Here is a 25,884-nt window from a genome sequence, read left to right as displayed (position 1 = left end):
TGCTTGTAGGGAACCTATTTTTACACCAACCTGAATTCAGAGCCAGTATACCTTGAGGTTGATCTTGAAGAGGCGGTTAAGTATTCCACGAAGATGGAGAAGTCACGTGACAAATTGCATGCGCATCCTTACTATGCCGTGATATTTATCACTGTGTTCATATTCATGATCGCATTAGTGGCGGCTGTTATTATACATCTCACTATTGTAGACTTCAAGAAAGAGAAACAGATTAAGATGTATGATTTCAGCTTGTTTGCTGATGATGATGATGACTAATAAGTATTATAAATGAGTCAGAAAACAAATTGTTATACTTCTTACATTTTATTCCTAACACAATCTGGTCAATTTAATGGCGAATGCGATAGATCGTTTTCAATGGCACCCAGAGTGCCACATACAATTTCATTATTCAATTAACATTTTGTCTTTAATTTTGTTTTCTTTGTTATTTTGAATGCCTGCCCCCTGCTTGTCAAGATAAGTATGTGACCCAGGTCTTTGTTATTGTTAATTCTAAATACAATAAAATAAATAAAATGATTGAAATTATAATAATAAAGTATTTGCCAATTTCTAGTAGGAAATATTTGGTACCAAATAAAGGCTGCCTGCATGTGCCAAAGACAACGTTATTCGCAATTACCGTATTGTACATATTAAATCCTCCATTAATACTATCATACCATATGTTTAGTTTTGTAAATTATGGAATATGTCACCTGATAATAAAATATGTAGCCCCTGAACCCTGATAACATTATTTGCAATTACCGTATTGTATATATTAAATCTTTAATTAATGGACCTACTATTTTTATACCATGCGTAAGATTGTTTTTAAAAAAATATAATGTCACCTAATAATAAAATATGTAGCCCCTGAGCCTCGACCTCGCTTGTCTCCTTCGGAAATGCTCATACCCCTGTCGGGCAGCTTTTAGCCCTTCCTCGAGTGAAGTATGGGGCATGACAAATTATATGCATATTGATAAAATTCAGAATAGATTTTGTAAGTATGTGTTATTAGGTATAAGCAAAAATGCACCAGATGGGAAGATTCTCTCTATTGGTTACGCTTAATTCAAACAGACCATGATCGTGTTATTTATGAGTGTTATCTTTTTCAATTTAAAAAAAGTCGAACGAAAAAATTATGATGGTTATATTATGTTAAGCAAATTTTATGTTCAATTGGTTTTGTTTGTCTGGTTTTCACAACAGGTAGATGATTCTGTTTCTTTTATTTCTGAGCTAAAATTAAGACTTATATTGATATAGAAAGACAACATATCAATGAAAAAGTCAAAACGTAATTGAGATTGAATCATTTTAATCCCATTAAAAATGAGTTTGAATTTGAAAATTATTTATTATTTACCGATAGATTTGATTATAGACCTATTTTAACAAAAAAATCGAATTGGTATTTTAGATTTAGAAATAGAGAGGCAGATTGATTAAGGTCATATTCTATTGTAAAAACAATATATAAATTATACTCAAATCAATGCATAGAAGATGAATTAAATTTTATTTTAATTTTGTTTATGATATTAGCAAAATAGTAATTCCCTCTTTCTTTTATATAAATCCAACACGTTTTAAGTTCGTTTAATGCCATCAAATAATCGTAATGTTTTATATAATTTATGGAAATATCTGTATTTAGCTTATATAAGAAGACGTGATTTACTTTCTTCCATTCTCTGAATGTTACCGTACTTTGTTATGTAAAGGGGCCGGAGGCTTAAAATAACAAATAAAAAATGTCCTAGACCATAGTGATCCCGATGCCGCCACTGTTTATTACCCAGCTGGGACTATCAACAAAACTACGCGCAAAATAATGTTTTAAAAAGGATGGCAGGTCTGCCAATATTGGCCTACAACAGAAGAGCTTTCGTTAGCGCGCCAAATATACCAGCATATTTCTGAACTCTAGCATTGGTTTATTCGTTGTCTTGTCACGAGTCAACGTCACCTTCAACAGTCAATTATACGGGTTTATTCGTCCGACAATACCGGAGTAAAAAGCAAGCTTCCAGAAGAACATCTTCATAAATATAGCAGATTGTATCTAGGATCATCGTAATTATTATCAAAGTTCAGCGATGGCTACACTGCGGTTTATACTTTTTTCCCTACTACTGATAAAAGTGCAATGTATAACACTTAACGGTAAGTTTTAACCATACCCTTGCCTCTTATGTAGTATGCTGTACTAAGTATAGTTAAACGAAATAGTATTAAATCGGACAGTGTAACTAGTAGTTACTTAGGCCGAATGTTGAGCTGTTAATCTTAAAAATTAAACATTCAGTATATGAATTTTATAACTTTTAATACGAAAGTTGTTAGCCGTCGCTAATTTTAATGAGAATATATTTTTCTAGCAGAAACGGAAGCATAATGCTGATACCATTTCTAGTGTAGACCTTACATTGATTTGTAATCTATTGAATTTCAAGGATTTTATCCGTAGGCCTATGATTTTATCAGATAAAATTCCTTGTTTGATTTTGATAAATAGTCTCTTTGGAGGATAGCTTATTTGATATTTTTTAAATAAGCAATTCAGTGTTTTTATGCGATTTTAAGATTTTCCGACGGCTTCTGGCATTACCTTGTGCATTGCTCATGGCATGCGTAGGGTCTTTCTTAAACCAAGAAGGGTGTTGCCATAGGCGTACAAAGCTTAACGATTATGATCCTGACAAAATATTCAAGTAACAAACTGAATGTACATCTCAACACTGGCTTAATATGCTATAAATTCAAAAAGTCATATAATATATATATATATATATATATATATATATATATATATATATATATTGTTCGCTATATTTTTAGTTATTTATCATATTGTGTCATTGTTTTCTTACACCTTAGACAAAGATAAAAATATGATTAATCGGTTAGCAGAATACGTGAATTCAGAGGACTGTGACGATGTTGTAAATACTAAAACGGTGAGTTTTGCCACCAAACATTTTATTTTTGTATAAAAATCCGAACATTTCCGATTCCAAATGGTATTACGTAATCTCACACCTTTGATAGTGGGTGGTGGGGGAGGGCGGGGAGACTGGGCACTGTAAGTTGGAAGTGAAATATGGTTTATTAGTTCATTGAACATTTGTGGCTAATTTTAAATGTAATCAAGACAGAATTACATGACAAAAATTACAATAACGTAACTTCCGCAAAATGAGTGAGGAAAGCAACCGGAATAATGCACGGCCTACCATCAACAATTTTGGAAAGAACAATACCCTGCATATTTGATGAAGCTTACTGCGTGCTCTTTCAGCTTATTACTTTAGCAAATCGTCAACTATGTAAATACGTGGTACATACAATAAACATTATGATAATAAGTGCATTATTTGCAGAATATGACTAAAATATGGGTAAAGTGCCTGGCTTGAAAACCCAGTGTCATGGGTCCAATCTTTATAAATTTCATAATTCTTATAAACTACATAATTCTTATAAACTACAGTAGATAACTCGTAGTCTAAAATCAAAATTACCTTTATTACCGGCAATTATAATGTACTTAGGCCAGTCCAATACTGTTGAATATTAATTAGATACCGTATATAAATATATGACAGGTTTATTTAACCTTGAATCTGCAAATTTTATGATTGGCTAGCGCTAAATTTTTGTCACAATGCTTTTCGATAATTGTTAGCCATATCAGATATTATAAGGGCTAATTTGTTTACACTATGAAGCAGGGGGCTATTCCAGAGATGCCCGAAAGTGGGGCCGATCGAGATAACATTACCTTAGGGGGTCCGGGGCATCCCCCCCCCCGCGAACTTTTTGTTTTCTAGACGCCCAAAAATAACATGAGGCGTTTTTTTCTTTTTCTTTCTTTCTTTTTACCTTCATTTTTTTCTTTTACTTTCCAAAAAGAGGACCGGGGCGGGTTTCCCCCTCCCCTAAATCCGCCCCTGATGAAGTGAACCAAGGGGAGTGAACCAATCTAACACAATTAGAATCATCAACGTATTATTGGCCCCGGTTTAAGCTATTACGTAATACTGTACCCTCAATAATATATTAATTATCATAATAAAAAAGGGCTTAATGTAATGTTGTGTATTCTGTTTTTCAGTTTAATGCATAATTTATTTATTTATTTGTCACAATTACCACAAAACGATATGACCTACAAATATTAAACATTGTAGTTAAACATAAACATTCTATTCTAGACCGAGACAACTGGGATTAGCTTCGATTGTAAAGTATTTTCAAGTCAAGAAACACTTACCTCAGGTAAATAATTATTTTTCACCTTTAAGTGTCTTTCAATGAGCGCTAAAGGGTGCTATAACGTGAGCTGACGTCACATTGTGTAGAAATGTCTGCGAGCGTGACTACGTGCAAGCATCACAGCCAATCAAGAAATCAGGATATTTCCATTTTAATGGCATAGACGAATACCTAATGAAAGTGCAACCTTAAAGTCAGGCTCCGGAGGAAAAACAATATTTGATATGTTTTACAATTAATTGTTTAAGACACAAAAAGCATATTTGACGAAAAACTCGGGAACGGTTAAGGAGATACACATTTATGAGCATTTAAAAACTGGGAGAAAAGGTGGTTACCCCCTTTTTTTTCACAGTTTTTAAATGTTCACAAATCTGTAACTCATTAACCATTTTCTAATTTTTCGTCAAGGAGTACGACCCTCTAAACATTATACACTGTATTATTTTAGATTTAGGCCACACGGTAGACTTTACTTATTAAACTGTTTTGTTTGTTTTTATTTTTTTAATTTCTTCTCTACAGTACATCAGCTAACAGCAGCCGATATCAAAGTAGTAGCCGCCATTGGCGATTCCATGACCGTAAGTTTTAGATGGAACTTTATGTGTTTATAGGCCTACGGTTTACAGACACACTCAATATAAGACAATTTTGTATCGTTTAACATGACTGCCTGTAGATTTTTTTTTTTTGACTTATGAAGAATAATCTTACGGGTAGAAGTGTTCACGTAACAAAACTAAAAAAAAAAAAAAACTTCAGTGTAGTTGCAGTGTTAACTGTTTTGTTTTCTAGTTCTACAGGTACGCTATTTTATATTACATGTTTACGTATCTACCTTTCCCTTTAGAGTGATATTCGCTCTCTTTGCATTTAGAGAGTTTAGAGTTCTAAATTAGTCTGACCTATCCCACTAGACTTATATTAAAATAATTATATGCAAGTTAGCGTAAAAATGTATTAAAGCGTCGTTAACTCAAGGTTTTCTCTTCATAGGCTGCAAATGGAGCTGGCTCTGATAGTATCACTGATACCTTAACCGAATATCGGGAACTTAGTTTTTCGTGAGTATAACCGTAGTTAATAATATTGATTATAAGACGAATAATAATCAATATTATTTTAACGTGATTTGTCACATTTTGAACAAACGTCTATGTTGTTTCCAAGCAAGGATTATTTGCCATTAAGACAGCATTATAGGCCTACAGTATCTGTATTACGAATAAGACAAGTTTATTTAGAATTATTTTTAAAGGAAAAACGCCATATTGTTTTAAAGCGGGCTGGATGTCATACATTTTCATATATATTAATATTATTATTATTATTATTATTATTATTATTATTATTATTATTATTACTATAATCATCGTCAATATTATTAGGCCTATTTATATTATTATTACTCTACTAAAATTCAGAGTTTTTGCAATTAATTAGAATTATTTTTAAAAGAAAAACGCCATTTGCACATTGTTTTAAAGCGGACTGGATGTCATAAATTTTCATTTAATTATTGTTGATATTAATAGTATTACTATAATTATTACTATAATCATCATCATTATTATTATTTATATTAGTATTACTCTATTAAAAGATTCAGCTTCTTTGTAATTAATAATTTAATTCTAACCATAGAGCTGGTGGTCAAGGAAGTTTGGAAAGTATGGTCACTCTACCAAGTAAGTTGATTTTTATAATATTATAAACACCGGTATGCTACTAAAAAGTATTAGTAGTACAGTACTTAGTTATTATTAAGTCTAAATGATGTATCTAGGCTGCCTATATTCCTAGATAAAGTTTGTTGGTAGGCCTAACTGTGCGTTAGCCTAATTTAAAATATCCTCGAGCCGATGGATAGCATTATAGAAACTCAATCAGAGTATTTAGTGAACAAGCCTCTGCTTCAGCCTTACGGTAATAATGAAAGTGTGAATGTTACCAATCACGTAGTGAACTATACTAAACTCCAATTGGTTCAAATATAGTTTGTTTAAAGTTGCTGTTCCTCATCCCCTCCCCCGCCTTTATCAAGGTAAGAAGAAAGGTTTGCATCTGACTATTATATAAGACGGTTTTTTTTTTATCATAGATATTCTGAAGAAATATAACCCATCACTGAAAGGATTCTCGACAACCGGATCAATAGGATTCAATGTTGCCGAATCTGGTGCAACAACTGAGTAAGTATTTTATTGTTGTTAAGTGAAATTCTTTATATCATGTAGACCTATGTTTTTTATTAGGTATTTCGCACGCATGCATTGTCCTATGTTTATGTATATATGTATACATTCATCCTATGTTTATGTATATATAAAATTATTGAATAACATAATTCATCAACTATTCAATGATTTGGTATTGTGAATAAGTAAATCCATACTCTATATATTTGTTATTACAAAACTAGCTGAACTAATGTAAGAATACAAATGTCTGTATTTGAAAATCCAATGTTTTATTGGAATTCGTTTGTTTGCTGGCCTACTAGAAGATACACCAATAATAGGCCTAACATATCTTCTGTAAATTCTCTATTATCCCAATAATATACATTTTTTCTTTTTAAATTATGAAGTGAACTAACGTGTCAAGTTGGTGAATTGATTGATATGATGAAAGCAGATTCGAGCATTGACTATGAGAACGACTGGAAGGTAGTGACCATATTCATTGGTACCAATGACCTCTGCCATTATTGTCTGAATGAAGAAGATTCAAGTCCCGCCAATTATATTAGCTCTATGTATGAAGGTCTTGAATTATTAAAGGATGAGGTAACGTTTGTTTATTTTATTCTTTTTTAAAGTTTCTTTTCAATATGCTGACATTAACTGTGCTTTGGCTTGTCAACGCGCTCAATGTCGAGCTCACGCTCACGAGACGTGGTTACTATCAGCCAATTGCAATGTTTAAAGATCAGGATAATTACATTTAATCATACATTGGCAAATGAATGTGAGCTCACCAGAAAAAGGATAATTAATTAAAAATCACACAATGCATTGTCTTATTTAACCTTATTATTTTTTCTTTTTTATTCATTTTTTAAAACTTTCAGATGCCTCGAACATTTGTTAACATTGTTTCACCTACAAACGTCTACGATCTTAGTACGATGGCTAGCCAGAATTCAGTCTGCACAACCGTTTATATGTAAGTACACGCGTCAGGATTATATCACTGTGGTAGTGTTCGGTAGTCATGTGTGTGTGTCTTAACTATTAATGAANNNCAGCACTAGTAGTCGATGCACACACACAATTAATGTATTTTAAACGACAAGACAGGATATACGAAATCTGTAAGAAATGTTATATGTATACTAAAGAGATAAAGTCCGTTTTGCGGTATTGCAAATTTATTGTGATTTATTTCACTTTTTTTTAAACTATTTTGAATGAATTTTACCACAGTTTAAGTACATCATGAGAATATCATAAGACGAGAACATTTTTTTAATAATAGGAAATCGTGTCCATGTGTTGCTGCTGGTGGCGCTATATTAGATAAGGTTAACGAAGCTGCTCTTAAATACCAGGTAGGTCAAAACAAATTGTTTATTGAGAATTTATACTATTTTTATAAACATTATTATTAAATATTTTTCCCAGTGGCGCCTTATATTATTTAGTAGGTTAAGCCTGTCTTAATAAACCTGATTTCGGTTAAAGTGCAATCTGATTAAATTACAAGCAAAATATTACCAAACGTATCTTCTAAATGCGTTTTGAAACTATTTAAAAAAATCATAATCATAGACTTACTAGAAAACAATGTGTAGATAAACATTGCTACTGTGGCCAAAAAGACCAACCCGATGTTCAGTTAACGTGTCTATAGGAAATGAAAGTGAATTAAAAAAAAAAAATGTGTAAAGGCGTATTAAAGCAAAAATCACGTGACTTTTTTGATAGGGATTATTGAGTGACATGATTGCAACAGGCAGGTACGAGAAGGATGATTTCGCTGTTGTTCTTCAACCATTCCTTCAAAAAGCGTCTATGCCCATGAATAAGGTTAGTATCAGGCCTACAATTTAGCTCGCCTTTCCTGATTGAATTCAAGGAGGAGACAACGTAAATGATGATGATAATGATGGTGGTGATGATGATGATTATGATGATGATGGTGATGCTGATGATGATGATGATGATGATGTTGATGATGATGATGTTGATGATGATCATTATGATGGTGGTGGTGATGTGATTGATGATGGTGATGAAGTAGGATGATGAGGAGAAGACGACGATAAGTAAGAAGAGGAGGAGGACGACGATGACGACGATGAGGATGAGGATAATTATAGTAATAATTATGATGATAAAGACGATGATAACAAAAATGATGATGATCAAACGTCGACAAAGATGACGATGATTTTGATGATGAATACCACGATGCTGATGATATTGATTAACATTGATGATGAATATAACGATGATGAGGATGATGATAATAGCGGTGACGATAATGATGATTTTGATAATGAAGACAATTATGATGAGGACATGATTGTGATGATGATGATCATGATGATGATAATATGCTGATTAGAAAAAGTATGATGACGACGACAATGATAATAATTAAGATTATAGTGGTAAAACCTATGCGCTGTAAAATTATTATACTATTCTTGATTTTCAATGCAGGATGGGACAGTTGATATGTCTTTGATGGCCGCCGACTGCATTCACCTTAGTCAGAAGGGGCAAGCTATGTACGGATTGGCTTTGTGGCAGAGCATGGTATGTGTTCGATAAATCTAGATTAAATTTCCTTAAAAGAAACTATGTCTAGTATACTTGGATATTATTGACAGACCTGTTTAACATTCTTGCTCTGATAGAATTGCGCCTTTTTTTTATTTGCACTTGTCTTACGCTTGTCAATATCCCTTGCTTACAATATTTTTTTTCTCAATTTAGTTTCAGAGTACAAGTGCCAAGGCAACCAACCTACAATCTGCGCTCCGTCTCGTCTCCTACAATTCTCTTGATGGTCAGGAGCTTGCTTGTCCCTCGGAAGTAAGATTTAAAAAAATATATTAAATGATAAATAATCAATGCCAACATAATAAGCAATCTTATAGTCTTTATTTTTGTACAAATAAATTCATAAATTCAAATGAATTATAATTGATAGGTTATATTTTGTTATAATTATAGTATGGTTTCAAAATTTTAAATGAATTCGCTTCTCATTCTTCCAGCAACAATTCTTTGCAACGAATACCAACAGCGAATCAATGTCAGCAAACGCCGTCAACACCAATGCCGTAGACACCGACTCCTCTTCCTCCTCATCCACGTCCGTAATTGTCGCCGTGTCTCTAGTCGGAGGCTGTGTATGCCTCGTTGCTGTTGTATTTGGTGTTATGGTATTCCGTCGTGTTAGAAAGAGGCAAGGCTACAGCGAACCTGATGGTCACCCTATGTCATCTACTGGCGGTTACTCATACACCAAATTCTCTTAATTTATGTCTTTAATATTTTTAGTGAACTAATTAAAACGGAGATATATATAATGATTACGCGTTCGTAGTGGTGCGTAAACTAGACGGAAATATTAAAATGGAGACACTTACTACACTAGATTAAAACAGTTACCTACACTGAAGTTTCAATTGGTATTATATTCAGCCTACTTTATTTTGTACTGGTATTATTACTGCAGCGTCGCCTAAACAATCTAATGTATTTGCTTGAAATACGCATTAAACACGGATATAGAAAAATCTTGAACTCTGATTAGCACGTTGGTGATCTTCAAACATGATTAAAATTTGTATTTTTTTGTTAAAAGAGAAGGCAAAATCAACTCTTATTTTTTCATACCTACCATACAAGAATTGTTATTATTATATTATTATCAATAATTTTATCGTTATTATATTATTGTTATTGTTCTTAATATCATTGTTTATGTTGCTATTATTATTATTATTATTATTATTATTATTACATATTTCATTGAAAACAAACAGTTTTGGGTATTCATATGTGGGGATTTAAAATATAATCCAGCCGAAAATGTCAAGTCCCTGTTCCATTGGCAATATGGATAAATCGTAATAAAATATAAATAATAAAGAAAAAAGAACGATATTTTTTTGCTTCAAATTCAGTTTCAAGATATTTTGATTTTAGACTACATAGCTCTTCCTTCTTATGGGATTTTAAGCCGTAGGTTATTGGACATAATGGCTCTGTGTAAAATGATAATATAAGCTGTACATTGACCAACAGTGGGCCTTCTGTTAAGTAGGCCTGTACAGCCGTAAGGGATTGCCACTTTTTTCGTAAAATAATAATGTTTACTTTTTGGTTTCATATTTGGAAATTGGTTGGTATTCATAAGAAAGATATTTATGTCCATGAATAATGTACAGATAAGGAAATTTTATATAATGTTTTCATTTTCCCCTAGAATTGTTAAGTATTTGGATCAATGTTTTGTTGTTATTTCTAGTGATAAAAATAAATGGACGAATAATATCGCAGAGGTGATGGTTCTTCTTTTCATTACAGAAAATACTGTGCCCTCATGAAATCATCTTATCAACAATAACGTGCTTCAGGAATTTTTAATGATGATGATGATGATGATGATGATGATAATGAATATAATAAAAATAATAATAATAATAATAATAATAATAATAATAATAATAATAAGTAGTATATAATAATATAATAATAATAATAATAATAATAATAATAATAATAATAATAATAATAAGTAGTAGTAGTAGTAGTGATGATGATGATGATGACGATGATGATGATGATGATGATGATGGTAATGATGATGATGGTGATGATGATGATGATGATGATAATAATAATGATAATAATGATAATTATAATAATTATAACAACAGTAATGGTTACTGTAACGAACAGTAACAGTAAGAATGAAATAAAAAAGGGCAATAACGATAATAATAGCAATAACAGCCTAAAAAAAAAAAAAAAAAAAAATGATATAGTAATTATGGCAACAGCAACATTAACAGCCACAACAGCGATAACTATATCCCTTACTTATAAAGTGGCTCCTAAAGACAATAACGTAACAATTATAATAAAATAATAAATTAATATTTTAAAAAATAATTAATAATATTCCTTAAATAATGATAGTGCTAATTATAATATATTTTTTCCACAATCAAGTCCGATTATGCTTTGCAACAATGGGAACACTTAAATGAATACATACATAAAATATGTATAAAATATTACAACAAATTTTTACATGAAAATTTCTAACTAGGATTTTGTTTGATGTTAATATTTATTGGCAATGGAAAGTAACTTAGAGTAGTTGCAGCGGTCTCAAGAAAACCAGCCAATGAGTGCAGGCATTTAGTAGAGATCATTGGCCTGATAACATAAAATATCTATCTGCCGCCCTCTTTATATTATTAACCGTTAATGTTTACGTCGTTTGCAGCGAGTTCACCCTTGACCTTCATCGAGGTATTCGAGTGATTATCCGGAAGATCGGCCTGGGCCCTGGACTCGAGTGAAAAAGAAAAGAAAAAAGAAAGTTGACAAGGAATGGCATCCTTAGACGAAACAGATAAAGAACGAAGAAAACAGATAAGTGTTCGTGGCATCGCACAGGTTGAAGATGTCACTACTTTTAAGAAATCATTTAATCGGCATCTACATTACTCGTTAGTTAAGGACCGGAACGTAGCCACTTCCAGAGATTTTTTCATAGCCCTCGCACATACGGTGCGTGACCATTTAGTGGGAAGGTGGATAAGAACACAGCAGCATTACTATGAAAAGGACCCGAAGGTACGTACGAGCTCATTGATAGTAAATTATTAATTAATGCGTTATTCCTTTGATTGAATCATTTAGGGTTGTAGGTGGTGGTAGAGAAGTTACTAAACATCGGATGGTGCGATCCATGCATGGACCTCGTGGAAGCATGGTGTAAATATATAGCGGAGCTCAGGCTCAATATCTGAATGAAATAATATCCCATAGGAATAGGAGAAGTCCCAAATACCTGATCCAAAAAATCTTCAATAACATATATCCCCTTCCCCTGGAATTCTTACATTTCCTTCATGGTTTTTACATAGTATTATTTTTTTTTAATGGTAGCATTGCATTGCATAGTGACTTGTGGGGGCATAAAAATCCTGAGCCTTCACCAGTGACTAGGCCTACTGTGTCCTTCCCCTCAATGAGTGATGGCGGGCAGGGGGGAGAGGGGAAAGGAGATACCCCCTTATTAGGACAGGCTTGGACCCCCGTAGCTGGACGGCACAACAAGGTTTTCGGTCAGACCAAAAATAATATTTTAATTTGCCTATCAAAGTTCTGCACGGAGAATATATCCTCTGTGCAAAAATTTGGCCTAGAAATCTGTCGACACATTTTTTAAAATAGAGGCCTAGAAATCTGTCGACACATTTTTAAAAATAGAGGCCGATTCCGAGATATCATACCATACAACATTAAAGGCCAGTGAAATGTACCTCTCCTCATATTATTTTACAATTTCATTTACTTATTTATTTCAACTTCCTTTGTTCATGCAAAGGCAATTTTACTTTTTTAGGTCTAGATTAAAATCACAAAGTTATTAAATATAGCAGTAATTGACATTTAGATGTGAAAAATAACAAAGTTTACTAAGACAGCTTTCTAAATTTTTTATAACTATATAATATAATTTAACCAATTTCAGTAATCAATATGGCATTTCTTGTACAGCAATATAGCACAGTTTATAGAATTTGAAAACAGATGTTTCTATTATCTGCAATACTGCCCTCAGTGTTGAATCCAGTGTTCATAAATATAGATTGCTTGAACTTATTTAATCATTCGACAATGGGATGAGTCTATGTTGGTTGTCTCCACACTTGCACTTCATTGAAAAATATGTCTGCTGCAGATGAAACAGACATTCAGAAGCGAAAGGAGATAAGTGTGCGGCACATAGCACAAATTGAAGATGTCGTAACCTTTAAGAAGACTTTTAACCGTCATCTCCATTATTCGCTTGTGAAGGACCGGAATGTGGCCACCGCTCGGGATTTTTTCATGGCCCTTGCACATACGGTCCGTGACCACTTGGTTGGAAGATGGATACGCACGCAGCAGCATTACTATGAAAATGACCCTAAGGTTTGTTTATTTTATGTAAAGCTATCATAATGGATATTGACCTGTATGTGTATTTTTACGATATAAAATATACACATACACATACAGGTCAATATATCCATTATGATAGCTTTGCCCCATGGAACCATAAGATTTCTTGGATTTGTAGTTTAGTTTCAAGAGCCTACAAACTGTGTACTCCCAATAAACTTCAAGCAGGACTTTGTAACTGATGATGACATAATTAATGTCAAAATATTGAATCCCGACACGATGGCGTGCATTTCAATAATTTGGAGTATGTATTATACTATCTTGTTAATGGTAAAGGCAGGAGAATAACCTATAACTCGCAGCGTCATCGTGCTGAATTTATAGTAGTTCGCATCATTCCACATGGGCTGGATTCTTTAAGTGCACACACCAGATGTGTACTCTGGGCATTTTTTTAAAGTCCTTATCTGAACCTTGTGTAAGGTGCGGCTCAAACCAGCGCCGATGTTAAGGCTGTAGTTAGCGAAGTTCGTACCTTACCACTCGTCACGTCGACCTGTTCGGTTAATCAGCTACTAGACTGCTTTGGCTTTTCTAATCATGAATTATATTCCCGCACGGTTTTAAATGAGTGTGAAAAGGTTGCGAGGCATAAAGTTAAATGTTATGGGAAGTTTAAGGTGGCAATCATTGAGGATGTTATAGTTACCTTTTACATTCTTTGTAGATAATGTTTTGCGTGAGTGTCTCTGCCAAATAGTGCTTGTGAGGAATTGTCCATTGTAATAATCCATTGGAGTACAGTACTGTGCCCTCTTGCGTGTGAAAATGCAACATATAATTGGGCATGAGATAAATATTTTTTATTATGATTGAATTAGGTGGATAAGCCTATAACTAACAAAACAGGTCGTGTATATATAATGTTTCGATGGATTTACGTAAATTTGAGGTGTTGATTGCAGACTTGCCAACTCACCTGATCCTGTCGTGTGTCACCCGATATCTAAACAAATCTCCAGTTCTCCCAATCAAATGTAACCTTCACCAGATTTCACTGATTTTACAGGTTCCCTCTGCAAAATACTCCGATTTATGCATAAATGATTGATTAGATCGTTATTATTCAATGTATTCGCTGCGGTAGACAAGCAGCAATTTAATAAGTTGTTTTGCAGTAATTTTGTACCATTGATTTTATACCACTATGAGTTGTCTTGACATGTCTTTTTTTAGTAAATTGCATCATCTTTTGGTTAATTCTGGAAACCTCCAGATTTTTTGGTAAATTTTAAATTTAAAAAAAAAATCTAAAAATTTTCATGGCCAGGGGTTGGCAGGTCTGTGATTGGTGGAGCTGACTTGACCCTAAATTCAATTTCACTATCTCAAACACAACCCCATAAATAGCCTTTTATTCTAGTAAAGAATAGGTGTGAGTCACTTTGTCCTCGAGTGTTAAAGGCTATGATGTCGAAAAAAGCACTTTTTTTTATCCCAGTAAGGCCTAAATAGTGAAAAATTCAATTTAACAAAACCTAATTTCTCAAAATCATCACATTCTTCGATAGTTTATCCAACTATCTGTGATATAACTATAGTCTTATATAAAAATCGGCTCTGTTTAACTGTCGCTTGTGTTTCTGCAGTGGCAGATCTGGGAATTTGAAATCTGAGACTTATGGGGCCTAGCTAGCTATAGGCGAAATTATTAATATTATTAGGCATAGCATATTTCATGCCTTGTCCCTAGGCGAAAGCCTTTTATTTTTACCAGATTTATAAACGTCCCTGATTAATTGCTGATGTTAAGTCATAAGACTATTTATTTTTATCTTCAGTATCTAAAATGCAATGGGCCCGTTACTTAGGATAGCTGGCAGCACTTACATTACAGCGTGCAGCTCAGTACTTTGGAACATGCTGATTATCGGCTCATGAGCACCGAGGCGAACAGACTGTTTATTTTGCTGTTTTGCACAATATTTTGTAGTCTATCTGAGCGCTGTGGTACAGAATTGTAGAAATGCTGTAGTTGTTATGTGACGTAAAAAGACTCACGAAACTGGGCCCTGAGGTGATGAGACTGATTAGGGGTATTAAAAAGTAAGGGTTATTAAGTGGTTTTTATTGTATAGTATTAAATGATTAGAATATTATTGTACCTACAACTGGAAAAGCTAAGCCCATCATCCCCCCCCCCATTCCATTCACACACCCCATCCTTCTTCATTAGCCACAACTTATCAGACCAGAAAAGGAAACGTATCTTTTATGACAATATCTTTGGGGATAAAGTACAGTAGATCGGTTTAATATGACCCTCAATATTGCCAGTTTTTCTAGGTACAGGGGGATAGCCTTCTGGAATCCCACCAGGACTTTGCCTCTACACCTCAGTCTGCATTTGATATCTTCCAACCCCCTCTTCCAAATCCCCTCCCCTCGTGCATGCCCCCTCCCCTAGTCTGACTGCTTAGTCCTTGGATTTTCATCCTTGAACCACTATTCATGTAATAGAAAATCATTGCACTGATAATGTTATTTATGCTACTACTAGTGTACCATTTATTGACCTGCAATGACCTGATCATGTAGGGCAGCTATGGCTGCCGTACTGGCCTTTTAAACTAGGGGTGTCAACGATCAATCTGTGAATTCTGAAAATATGTCCATGACTAAATACATAATTTTATATTTAACACACAAAATCAAATAATATTATTAAATTAATCAAATTGTAGGTTGACACAGAATTACAAAATATATATTGAATTGATAATGTCTTTACTTTCATGCAGAAATAATACATTTAATTATGTTAATTGAAATATTTTTAGAAGATTTAAATTTATCTCACAGTTGTACATTTTCAGGCAGACATACCGATACATCAAGTAAATTTATAATTAGTAGCAATAACAGATGTCAATGCATAATTCATGTTCTATTGTACTGTCTTGCAATATATGTAGTGCTAAAATTGTAACTTTCTGTAGGCCTAGTCCAGCTTTAACTATAATAGATTGGTAATCACCCCTACCCACCAAACTCACCAAACCAATGTGGTGTTGATTCCTTTGATTTCTTCTTTCTGACTGATAAGAGTTTATTAGTTATTCACTTTGAAATTTGCTTCCTGCTTTTGCTGTACTCCATTCTAAATTGTGATTCAAGTATTATCTTAATGTATGTGCGAGAATATTTGAGCGAGTAAGGCAGGGGAACCGTGGTCATCGCCAACAATATCGGCACAGGTTCGCGGCCGGCTCGCTCCTATGTCTGGCGGTGGAACAATTCTTCTTGGATAAGGACTATAAACCGTAGGCTCAGTGTACACAAATGCTCATGTGCACTTTAAAGAACACAGTACCGTTCATCTTTCGAGATGAGTAGGGTGTTACTCAGGTGTACCCATGGTTCACTCGGTTCCTGTCGAGGACAGATGAAAGTGTCCGGTTTACTGGCTGCAGAGGACATGAAGTGACCCCCCGGGGAGAGGAGAAAGTTATTGAAAAGTGCAACATCTAGTCCCGAGCGCATAAAGACCTCGTTTATTTGCGCTTTTATAAGTCCATCTATTATTATTATATTATTATTATGTTATTACAGTAATATTAGAGTTGATAGTTCAGTTTGTTAAAATGGTGGTAGCCACTGTGTGTGCACTAAACTGTGAAGATCCTTATAAAACCTTAGTCCCTGGTTTAATTCATTCTGCAGCGTTGCTCTCATTGTGTTTTAGTTGGAGTGCTATGGCAATTGCAAAAGCCCACCATCTTTTGGAAGAGCCGTGTCATCGTATTATTATTATAATGTTAATATTATTATTATTATTTTTATTATTAACTCCTCTTCAGTAACGTAACAAACATCTTTGGTTTCACTCTTGATGCAACAATAGAGAATTTAAATAAAATAAACATTTCAGAATAAAAGATCCAAACAGTTCTTGTTGTGTTTAGGATTATGCAATTTTTGCTGATTCATCAAGTACCATTGATACAAGGAAGAATATCCAATGCCAAAAGAGTTATTGTATTAGTATGTGCACTGTCATATTCAGGAAGTTTTTGTGCTCTAGGTAAACCTAGTTTCCGTTCTTAAAACACTAAACAAAGCATCTAGAAAAATCCAGCATCCCACAGTGTACAGCCATCATGGATGAAAATGATCTACTCTTGTCAAAAGACCGGTTCCATCGGCAAATATCTCTGCAGCGTTTTGCCGAGGAAGAAGATATCGCAGTAGTGAAGAGCTCTTTTAACCGTCATTTACATTATTCGCTTATGAAAGATCGCAATACCGGTACTCAGGTCGATTTTTATTTAGCATTGGCCTTTGCAGTGTTTGATAGTTTGGCTGGAAGGTGGATTCGAACAGTTCAACATTATGATGCAGAAGATCCCAAGGTAACATCCAACTTCAGAGCATTGATCACAACATGAATAATAATCTATGAAGAGGCTATGTCTGGGCATGTGTACATTCTGATGCAAATTATGTAATGTGTGCTTTCCTTAAGTAGAGTTGCAGTTCAGTATTTAGGGTGCTTACCTTCCAAACCCAGGGTCCTGGGTTCAGATCTTGCAGTGTTGATGGAGTGGGCTGTAGCTTGGTGGTTAAGATGCTTGCCTTCCAATCCCAGGGTCCTGGGTTCAAATCCTGCAATGGTAATGGAGTGGAGCTGTAGCTTGGTGGTTAAGATGCTTGCCTTCAAATCCCAGGGTCCTGGGTTCAAATCCAGCAATGTTGATGGAGTGGAGCTGTTGCTTGGTGGTTAAGATGCTTGCCTTCCAATGCCAGGGTCCTAGGTTCAAATCCTGCAATGTTGATGGAGTTAAGCTGTAGCTTGGTGGTTAAGATGCTAGGCTCTCAATCCTAGGTGTATGCAGAATATGTTCATCAATCATTAATTTCCAAAATTAAAAGTAATTGGATTGAATATTTTTTCTTTACTATTTTAATGTTTACTTTCTACTGCCATTATAATGGTGTATTATTTTTTCATTAGCTGTGAATTTGTATGAAACAGTGAATGAATTATGGATGCACAGCACTGAACATATACGCAGTCGTTTTTTTTTTCATATCTTAATTCATGTATACATGCAGGCAATGAAACGTAATGCTAACCTGTGTGTTAACTTATGTCTGTGAGATTAGGCACGTAGCAATCTTGTACAGTTTACCAGGATTAGTTTGTATTTATGTACTCCACAAAAACTCTTTCAGGGATGGTCTTGGATGTAAATTATTTGTCTGAATTGATAATATAATTCTTTTTTTTTTTTGCAAACTGATCTGTTTAGATAAGTTTTTTGGTGTGTTTAGAATTCCATGAATAAAATGTGAGGGAAGGGAGATTGGGAGTGTGTGTGTTTGTGTGTGTTTATGCAGTTACTGAGGAACAAGTACTATAGGTTTATGGTTTTATAACTCCATAGAATATGCGAATGCTTTGGAAACCCGGTCATAGTTGAAATTGTTTCTGATGGTGCAGTAGGTCATAGGTGAAATTTATGCTCATTAGCCAGCAATTGGTGAAATATAGCCTGTCATCACCCATGTTCATATATCACATACTTATACTCTTATAGTTATTTTAAACTGAAGAAAATCAAAATACAAAAGCTGACAAAAACATATTTGAAATAATATCCATTAATGTAGTTTCCAGGTTACCAGGTAATTAATAAATTGTTGAATAATTTTTGTAACAAATATTATTAACGGGGCTAGAAGTAGTGTTCAGACACATGACCGGTAGTCATGACTGGAGTTATCTTAGGTGAAAAAATAAATAAATAAAAATAAAAATACATACTCAGGTCCCTGGGGAGACGGATGAGTGCAAAATTATATTTTTTAAAAATCCTTAATAACATTAAATTGTACATTATATTTCTGTATGAATGACAAAATGTTATTCTTAATTTTCAGCGTATTTATTATTTGTCACTGGAGTACTACATTGGACGAACCCTGACCAACACTATGGTTAACCTTGGTATACAGAGCGAATGTGATGAAGCAATGTATCAGGTATTTGGTGAATGTTTTCATTATGATTGGCATCATCATTATCGTTATCATTTCCATTCACATCACCATAATCGCTAGTATTATCATCATGAGTCATTATCATCATCATCAGAATGACTGTCAACCTTTTCATTGTTATCATCTTATCTTCATTGCCATCAGCACCATTGTAATCATTAGCATCATCACTATTGTCGTCATCATGGTCTTTGACGTCGCCATCATTATCATCGGTAGTAGCGTCATCATCATGACTCATCATTTTCATCATCACAATGATGACTGTCATCCTCTTCATTGATATCAACTTATCTTCATCATTGCCATCATTACCATTATCGTCATTAGCATCATCATCATCATCATGGTATTTGACGTCGTCATCATTATCATCAGTAGTAGCATCATCATCATGACTCATCATTTTCATCATCAGAATGACTGTCATCCTCTTCATTGATATCAACTTATCATCTTCATCATTGCCATCCTCACCATTATCATCATTAGCATCATCATCACTATCGTCGTCATCATGGTCTTTGATGTTGTCATCATTATCATCATCATTTATCATCAATAGTAGCATTGTCATTATGACTCATTAGTTTCATCATCAGATTGACTGTCATCGTCTTCATTCTTATCAACTTATTATTGCCATCATCACCATTATCATCATAGTAGTCATTATCATCATAGTAGTCATTATCATCATCACCATTTGTTATGATTTTTTTTTATTCTAACGCAACTGATAATAAGTTAAGCATTCATTGATATTTTATTTGAAAATTATTAGATTAACTAATTGATTGATTGATATCTGAACATTTCTCAGCTTGGTCTCAACATTGAGGAGCTAGAGGAGATAGAAGAGGATGCTGGCCTTGGTAATGGTGGTCTCGGCAGATTGGCAGGTACTGAACTTTAATGATCATCGAAAAAGAAAATGTTTGTATAAAACACATAAAATAACCCATGGTTTTCAATTCATTATTTCAATTTAATATAATATTTCAAACAGAATGAACTTCAAGTAATGTGTAAGTTATCCTGCTACATAGGAAAATTGAACAGTAGATTGTGTAGTTTTTTTTGTAAACTGTCATATTTAGAAGTTAATTTTTCAACCATTTTGCCTTAGCGTGTTTTCTTGACTCCATGGCTACACTCGGTCTTGCTGCCTATGGTTATGGCATCCGCTACGATTACGGAATCTTCAGTCAGAAAATCAAGGATGGACAACAGGTAAACACACTAAAACATGTGTGATCTTGAACTAAGTTTTTAAGGTTTTCTAGGAGTGTGTGGCACAGTGTGTAAGGAGTTGGACTTCTGATGTCAGATCAGGAGGTCGAGACCGACGCTTGTCACATTGCTTGTGTCCTTGGGCAAGGTACTTTTCTTACGTTTGCCTCTCTCCACCCAGGAGAATAAATAGGTACCTGGTAGGATGGTATGGCATTGAATGTGTGGGTTGTGCGCGGTCAAGCAGCAGTGACCAGGGATACTCCCCAGGGTGCAGAGATAGTTGCACAATGTACGGATCTGCCAATTCAGTATCCTGTGACCAGGGAAATAATGATGCCAGCATCTTGTATAATCAATTGTAAAAATCTGCAGATTATGAAAGGTGCTATATGGTAAAAAAAAAATATAAAAACATACATGAGGCTGCATTAGTGGCAACAGTAATTTTGGCTATTCAAAAATTTGATTTCTGTAATCATATATATATCTTGGTATCTTTATTCATAAATTCAAAACAAAACAACTACAATATCAAATCTTTAGCAGCCAGAGGCTGAATTGGGAATTTAATTTACAAAATAGAAAAACTGAATTAAATTTACAATTAAAGTCATTATCATTATTAAGATCAATTAAAATAGTCAATATTATTATTATTTTAATTAGTTACAATTATTTAAAAATTTTGATATTAATTAATATGCACAAACATTAAAATTTCCGATTTAAAAAGGCAAAAATTCAAAAACAAACTATTATGTAATCAATATCCATAATCATCATGGAATTCTTCCCATGGAATTGAATATGTGTCCAGTAGGTGTGTCATCCAGTGACGAGGATAATGTGGAGCACATTGTCTAGCACCACAACAACATTATTTATTATAATTTTTATTTATTCTTTAACTTTATAATATTACTATTATTGGAACCATCATACTTTATATTTAAGAGGTAGTCAATTCTTTACCTAATACAAAATGTAAACATTTCTCTGCCCTGTGATTGGTTGAGGTACTGCTAGTAACCTCATGTAAACGTAAGCATGCTGTGAAGGTAGAATATACTGAACAACAGAGTTAGGACTGCCGTTAATGTTATGTAATGTATTGTACAATGTAATTGATATCGTGATTCCTGTAGGTTGAGGAGCCTGACGATTGGCTGCGGTACGGCAACCCTTGGGAAAAGGCTCGTCCAGAGTACATGATTCCTATCAATTTCTACGGGAAAACCGAACATAAGGATGGGAAGTCAAAATGGGTTGACACTAAGGTACTGTACTTCATGCAAAAATCCTCGCTTTGTAGAGCAATGACAGGTTAATTACACCGCCTAGTGGCCAGAGAGGGGGAATTGAAATAGGGGGCAAGAAGACACAAAGCAACAAACTTTATACCATGAGAAAAATGAAATTAGTAGTTTTTAAAAGTGGTTTTTCCTATGCCACACGGCTCCGGTTTCTCAAATATATATATATATATATATATATATATATAATTATATTCATATTTATATTTACATTTATATGTATCAATTTTGTTTTGTTGTATGGAAAAAAAATTGAACTTTGAACTTTGAATTAGTATGCCTAACATTGTCTTACACTTCAAACCATCTGTTCATTTGTACATTAATTCTTTCCTAGTGTATGGAAGAACAAGTATACTAATTGTGTTAAAGTGACCACTCGACACATGTACAACTAAATGTGTCCTAGCAAGCTCAGCATATCATCACATTACATAATGTGAAACTTAACATATACTTTATAATTTTGTATTCATCTAGGTGGTGTTTGCGATGCCTTATGACAGTCCGACTCCTGGTTACCATAACAACACCGTAAACACAATGCGGCTTTGGTCTGCCAAGTCTCCAAACAGTTTCAATCTTAGTTTCTGTGAGTATTTGATTAAAAGCCCCATTCCCTGCAAAATTTCAGTTGTTAAGAAAAATCTGATCTTTATATATGTTATAAAGATTTATAAATATAATACGAAATTGCTAGTTTAATTATATTTTGACATTCCTAAACATGAAAAAAATGTAAATTAAGACTGAAATTTGATTTTTTTTTGTGTTCCACACAAAAAATAAATGTGGTTGAATTTTTTATGTTTGATTTTGCGATAGGTCTGCGAAGAAATATAGTAGGCGCCGGAAACATTAGCCTATCCGACATTTCTCGGCTAGGCCTAGCCTTACCTCTATTTAGGTTCTGTTATCACACATAGAAACGGCCGACATGATATTTTCTGTTGCTAGTATTGACACTTGTGAAATATAATATTTCATAGAATTTATTTCAAATTTGTATTTAGTAATTTAGTAATGAAGAATTCGTCGAGAAATTGGTAATCTCCTATGAGAAATAGTCTGTATTTCTCATTTTTTTAAATTCTTTTTCGTAAAACTAAAATTTATGCAAATATTTTCCCATGGTTTATAATAATTAGAGTATGCATTTTTTCTAAAAAAACTATTTTTTAGTGAAATTTTGCCAGGAATGGGGCTTTAATGTAAAAAAAGTTGACTTATGTTAAAACTAACTTTTACCATATAATCACTGTTTCTTCTTGGTTTATCTAGTCAATGACGGAGACTACATCCAAGCTGTATGTGATCGCAACATTGCGGAAAACATATCTCGCGTTCTCTATCCAAATGACAATGTAAGAATTATCAATATTATGATTATTGTTTGTAGTAACAACTTAAAATTACATCAAATGTCTCTGATAGTATCTTAATTGCTGTTGTTGTGCAAAATATTACTGTTTATACAAATCTTTTTTAATTCATAATAGTAATTTGTGTTGTATTTTTTCCAATATTTTTCAGTTTTTCGAAGGCAAAGAACTGAGACTTAAGCAAGAGTACTTCATGGTGGCCGCAACTCTGCAAGACATCATTCGTAGATTCAAATCATCTCGTTTCGGATGTCGTGACCCTGTCCGCACAAGTTTTGATACCTTCCCCGACAAGGTAAAATGGATGTTTTGTACATTATCATCATCATCATCTACATTACCATCATCATTCGTCATTAATTCCATTGTCATCCGCATTATCATCATTAACTGCAGTATATTACATGACATTATCATCTTAAATTGTATCATCCTTATCTTTAATCACATTATAATCATGAAAATACAGTAGACTAGAACATTTATATAGCGCCGGTATCAGCTATATATGACGCTCATCAGGGGTGGATCCAGGATTTAAAAGAGGGGGGGTTCAATTTCCAAAAAACCACAAAATGAAACGGAGTCCGGGTGTCCTCCCCCGGGAAAATTTTGATTCCTAGATGGCCGGAAATGAGCTTTCCCGACTTCTGAGGAGTGTTTTAATGTTCTTCAAAATTCAAGGTTTTACCCCTCTTAAAAAAAAGTCAGGTAATTTTATCTCATTCTTAGGCCTTACATAGAGAAAAAAAAATCAAAGACAGGCAATATATCATTATATTCTAACAACATTGAGTATTTAGATATGTAGTGTTTCTTCCATGGATCGATGAACCGATAGGCCTGAAGAACGCACTTTCGTACATAAATTATTACAACGGTGAACAATAAAACAGTGTGTATAATTTATTTAATTGAAAAATAGTTGGGCTAAGCCTAGTTTGTCTGATCTTCCAATCTATGCCTAAGTAGGTCCACTGATTAATCTCAGATAAGATAGTATAATACATACTCCAAGTATTGAAATGCACGCCATCGTGTCAGGATTCAATATTTCAACATTAATTATGTCATCATCAGGAATGCCTAATTAGGTTAGCATGCCTTTTGTAAGCCAGGACCCAGTTTGTATTTAGTTACATTTCTTCACAGAGGGGGGTTCGTCCGAACCCCTTGATGTTAGTGACAACATTTCTCAGATGTATTGTGATGACATCATCATTATCTGTTTTTTATGATGACCTCATCATTTTTTGTGCTTTGTTTAGGTTGCTATTCAGCTGAATGATACACATCCAGCTTTGGCAATTCCGGAGTTAATGCGAATATTTGTAGATATTGAAGAAATTCCATGGGAAAAGGTAGCGTTAGACTCTTTTATCACTTCTTAAACCGCTGACTTTAAAATTTTATGTGACAAATAAATCTGAAATGCCCATATTTGTTTGAGTATGCCATCATCATGTCCATATATGGGCATATCACACAAATTCGTCTAATAAAATTTGATAGTGTGGATAAATCCTAATAATAGAAAATGATAAGTAATAATCTAAATTCGCACTTATACCACTAATTGCACAATTAATTAAATTAATTAATTTAATTACTTTAGCACTAATTGCACAATTAAATTAAATAATTTAATTAATTAGTTTAATTACTTTACACTAATAATTGCACAATTAATTAAATTAATTGTAGAAGTGGTTGGTGCATCGATCGTGGCTTGGACTCCCAACCTTGAGGTCAGGGGTTCGAAAGTCTCGCTGTGCCAGTTGCTTGTGTCCTTGGGCAAGACACTTTATCTACGTTTGCCTCTCTCTACCCAGGAGTATAAATAGGCACCTGGTAGGATGTTGTGGCATTGAATGTTCATAGTTTCGTGCGCTAAAGAAGTAGCGAACGACTAGGGATACTCCCCAGGGAGCAGAGGAAGTTGTACGTTATCCAGTGACCAGGGCTAATAACGCCTTTGATCATTCTTGGAATTGGCGCCTTATAAATGTTTGAGTATTATTATTATTTAATTAATTAATGTAATAACTTTACTACTTAAACTATTAAATGTCATGGTTATTTTGAGTTAATTCCTTATATAGCTTGTGTTTCTTTACCATACAGGCCTGGGATCTGACAGTGAGGTCCTGTGCTTACACCAACCACACAATCTTGCCGGAGGCGCTGGAGCGATGGCCTGTCCACATGATGGAGCACGTTCTGCCAAGGCATCTTCAGATTATCTACGAGATCAACTCAAGACACTTAGAAGTAATTTCCATAATATTATTCATCATTGTATTTTATCCACACATTTATACAAAGGAACAACTTTTCACTGTTAAGCTCGGTTTTCATACAATCGCTACACGCTATCGCGGACAGCTTTCGGTGATACTGATTGGTTGGTTCAATTGGTGAGCCTTCCCGATTGCGTCGGGG

General features: G+C 33.9%; 3 protein-coding genes across 5 annotated transcripts in view; all 3 read left to right on the top strand.

Annotated features, from left to right (window-relative positions):
* The window catches only part of LOC117111942 (phospholipase B1, membrane-associated-like), a 6,284-nt gene extending 6,005 nt beyond the window's left edge, over positions 1–279 (top strand). Inside the window, exon 6 of the mRNA XM_033254990.1 lies at positions 10–279. Within this exon, the coding sequence (XP_033110881.1) occupies positions 10–279 (270 nt within the window). The remainder of the gene's footprint in view (positions 1–9) is intronic.
* Positions 280–1,971: 1,692 nt separating this feature from the next.
* Positions 1,972–10,819, top strand: LOC117111949 (phospholipase B1, membrane-associated-like). Its single transcript, XM_033255007.1, has 14 exons — positions 1,972–2,184; positions 2,899–2,978; positions 4,236–4,299; positions 4,822–4,880; positions 5,296–5,363; positions 5,944–5,987; positions 6,401–6,491; positions 6,890–7,088; positions 7,373–7,467; positions 7,780–7,852; positions 8,229–8,330; positions 8,970–9,065; positions 9,246–9,344; positions 9,530–10,819. Exons 1-14 carry the CDS (start codon positions 2,118–2,120, stop codon positions 9,791–9,793), a joined length of 1,401 nt encoding a protein of 466 aa, XP_033110898.1. The 5' UTR covers positions 1,972–2,117; the 3' UTR covers positions 9,794–10,819.
* A 970-nt stretch (positions 10,820–11,789) lies between these two features.
* LOC117111946 (glycogen phosphorylase, brain form-like) overlaps positions 11,790–25,884 on the top strand; it is a 24,876-nt gene continuing 10,781 nt past the window's right edge. The window contains exons 1-10 of one of the 3 annotated variants that reach the window (XM_033254998.1): positions 11,790–12,128; positions 19,392–19,493; positions 20,335–20,413; positions 20,641–20,744; positions 21,893–22,024; positions 22,541–22,652; positions 23,342–23,424; positions 23,594–23,737; positions 24,711–24,803; positions 25,567–25,713. In XM_033254998.1, the coding sequence (XP_033110889.1) occupies positions 11,883–12,128; positions 19,392–19,493; positions 20,335–20,413; positions 20,641–20,744; positions 21,893–22,024; positions 22,541–22,652; positions 23,342–23,424; positions 23,594–23,737; positions 24,711–24,803; positions 25,567–25,713 (1,242 nt within the window). In that variant the 5' untranslated portion in view covers positions 11,790–11,882. Of the gene's footprint in view, positions 12,129–13,187; positions 13,476–17,563; positions 17,861–19,391; positions 19,494–20,334; positions 20,414–20,640; positions 20,745–21,892; positions 22,025–22,540; positions 22,653–23,341; positions 23,425–23,593; positions 23,738–24,710; positions 24,804–25,566; positions 25,714–25,884 lie in introns of those variants that run through there. The other 2 variants (XM_033254999.1, XM_033254997.1) reach the window with 2 other exon arrangements.

Source organism: Anneissia japonica, unplaced genomic scaffold, assembly GCF_011630105.1.
Source record: "Anneissia japonica isolate Jap-2015-1 unplaced genomic scaffold, ASM1163010v1 scaffold1594_len1068242_cov183, whole genome shotgun sequence".
NCBI classification, from domain to species: Eukaryota; Metazoa; Echinodermata; class Crinoidea; order Comatulida; family Comatulidae; genus Anneissia; species Anneissia japonica.
The sequence above is the reverse complement of the archived record's forward strand: the minus strand, read 5'-3'. Positions and strand labels throughout refer to the sequence as shown.

Bases quoted from the DNA above. Each gene is read 5' to 3' on its own strand.
- LOC117111949 (XM_033255007.1), top strand. From the start codon at position 2,118: ATGGCTACACTGCGGTTTATACTTTTTTCCCTACTACTGATAAAAGTG. The intron at 7,468-7,779 runs GTAAGTACACGC...TTTTAATAATAG, and splicing joins GTCTGCACAACCGTTTATAT to GAAATCGTGTCCATGTGTTG. The intron at 9,066-9,245 runs GTATGTGTTCGA...TTCTCAATTTAG, and splicing joins TGGCTTTGTGGCAGAGCATG to TTTCAGAGTACAAGTGCCAA.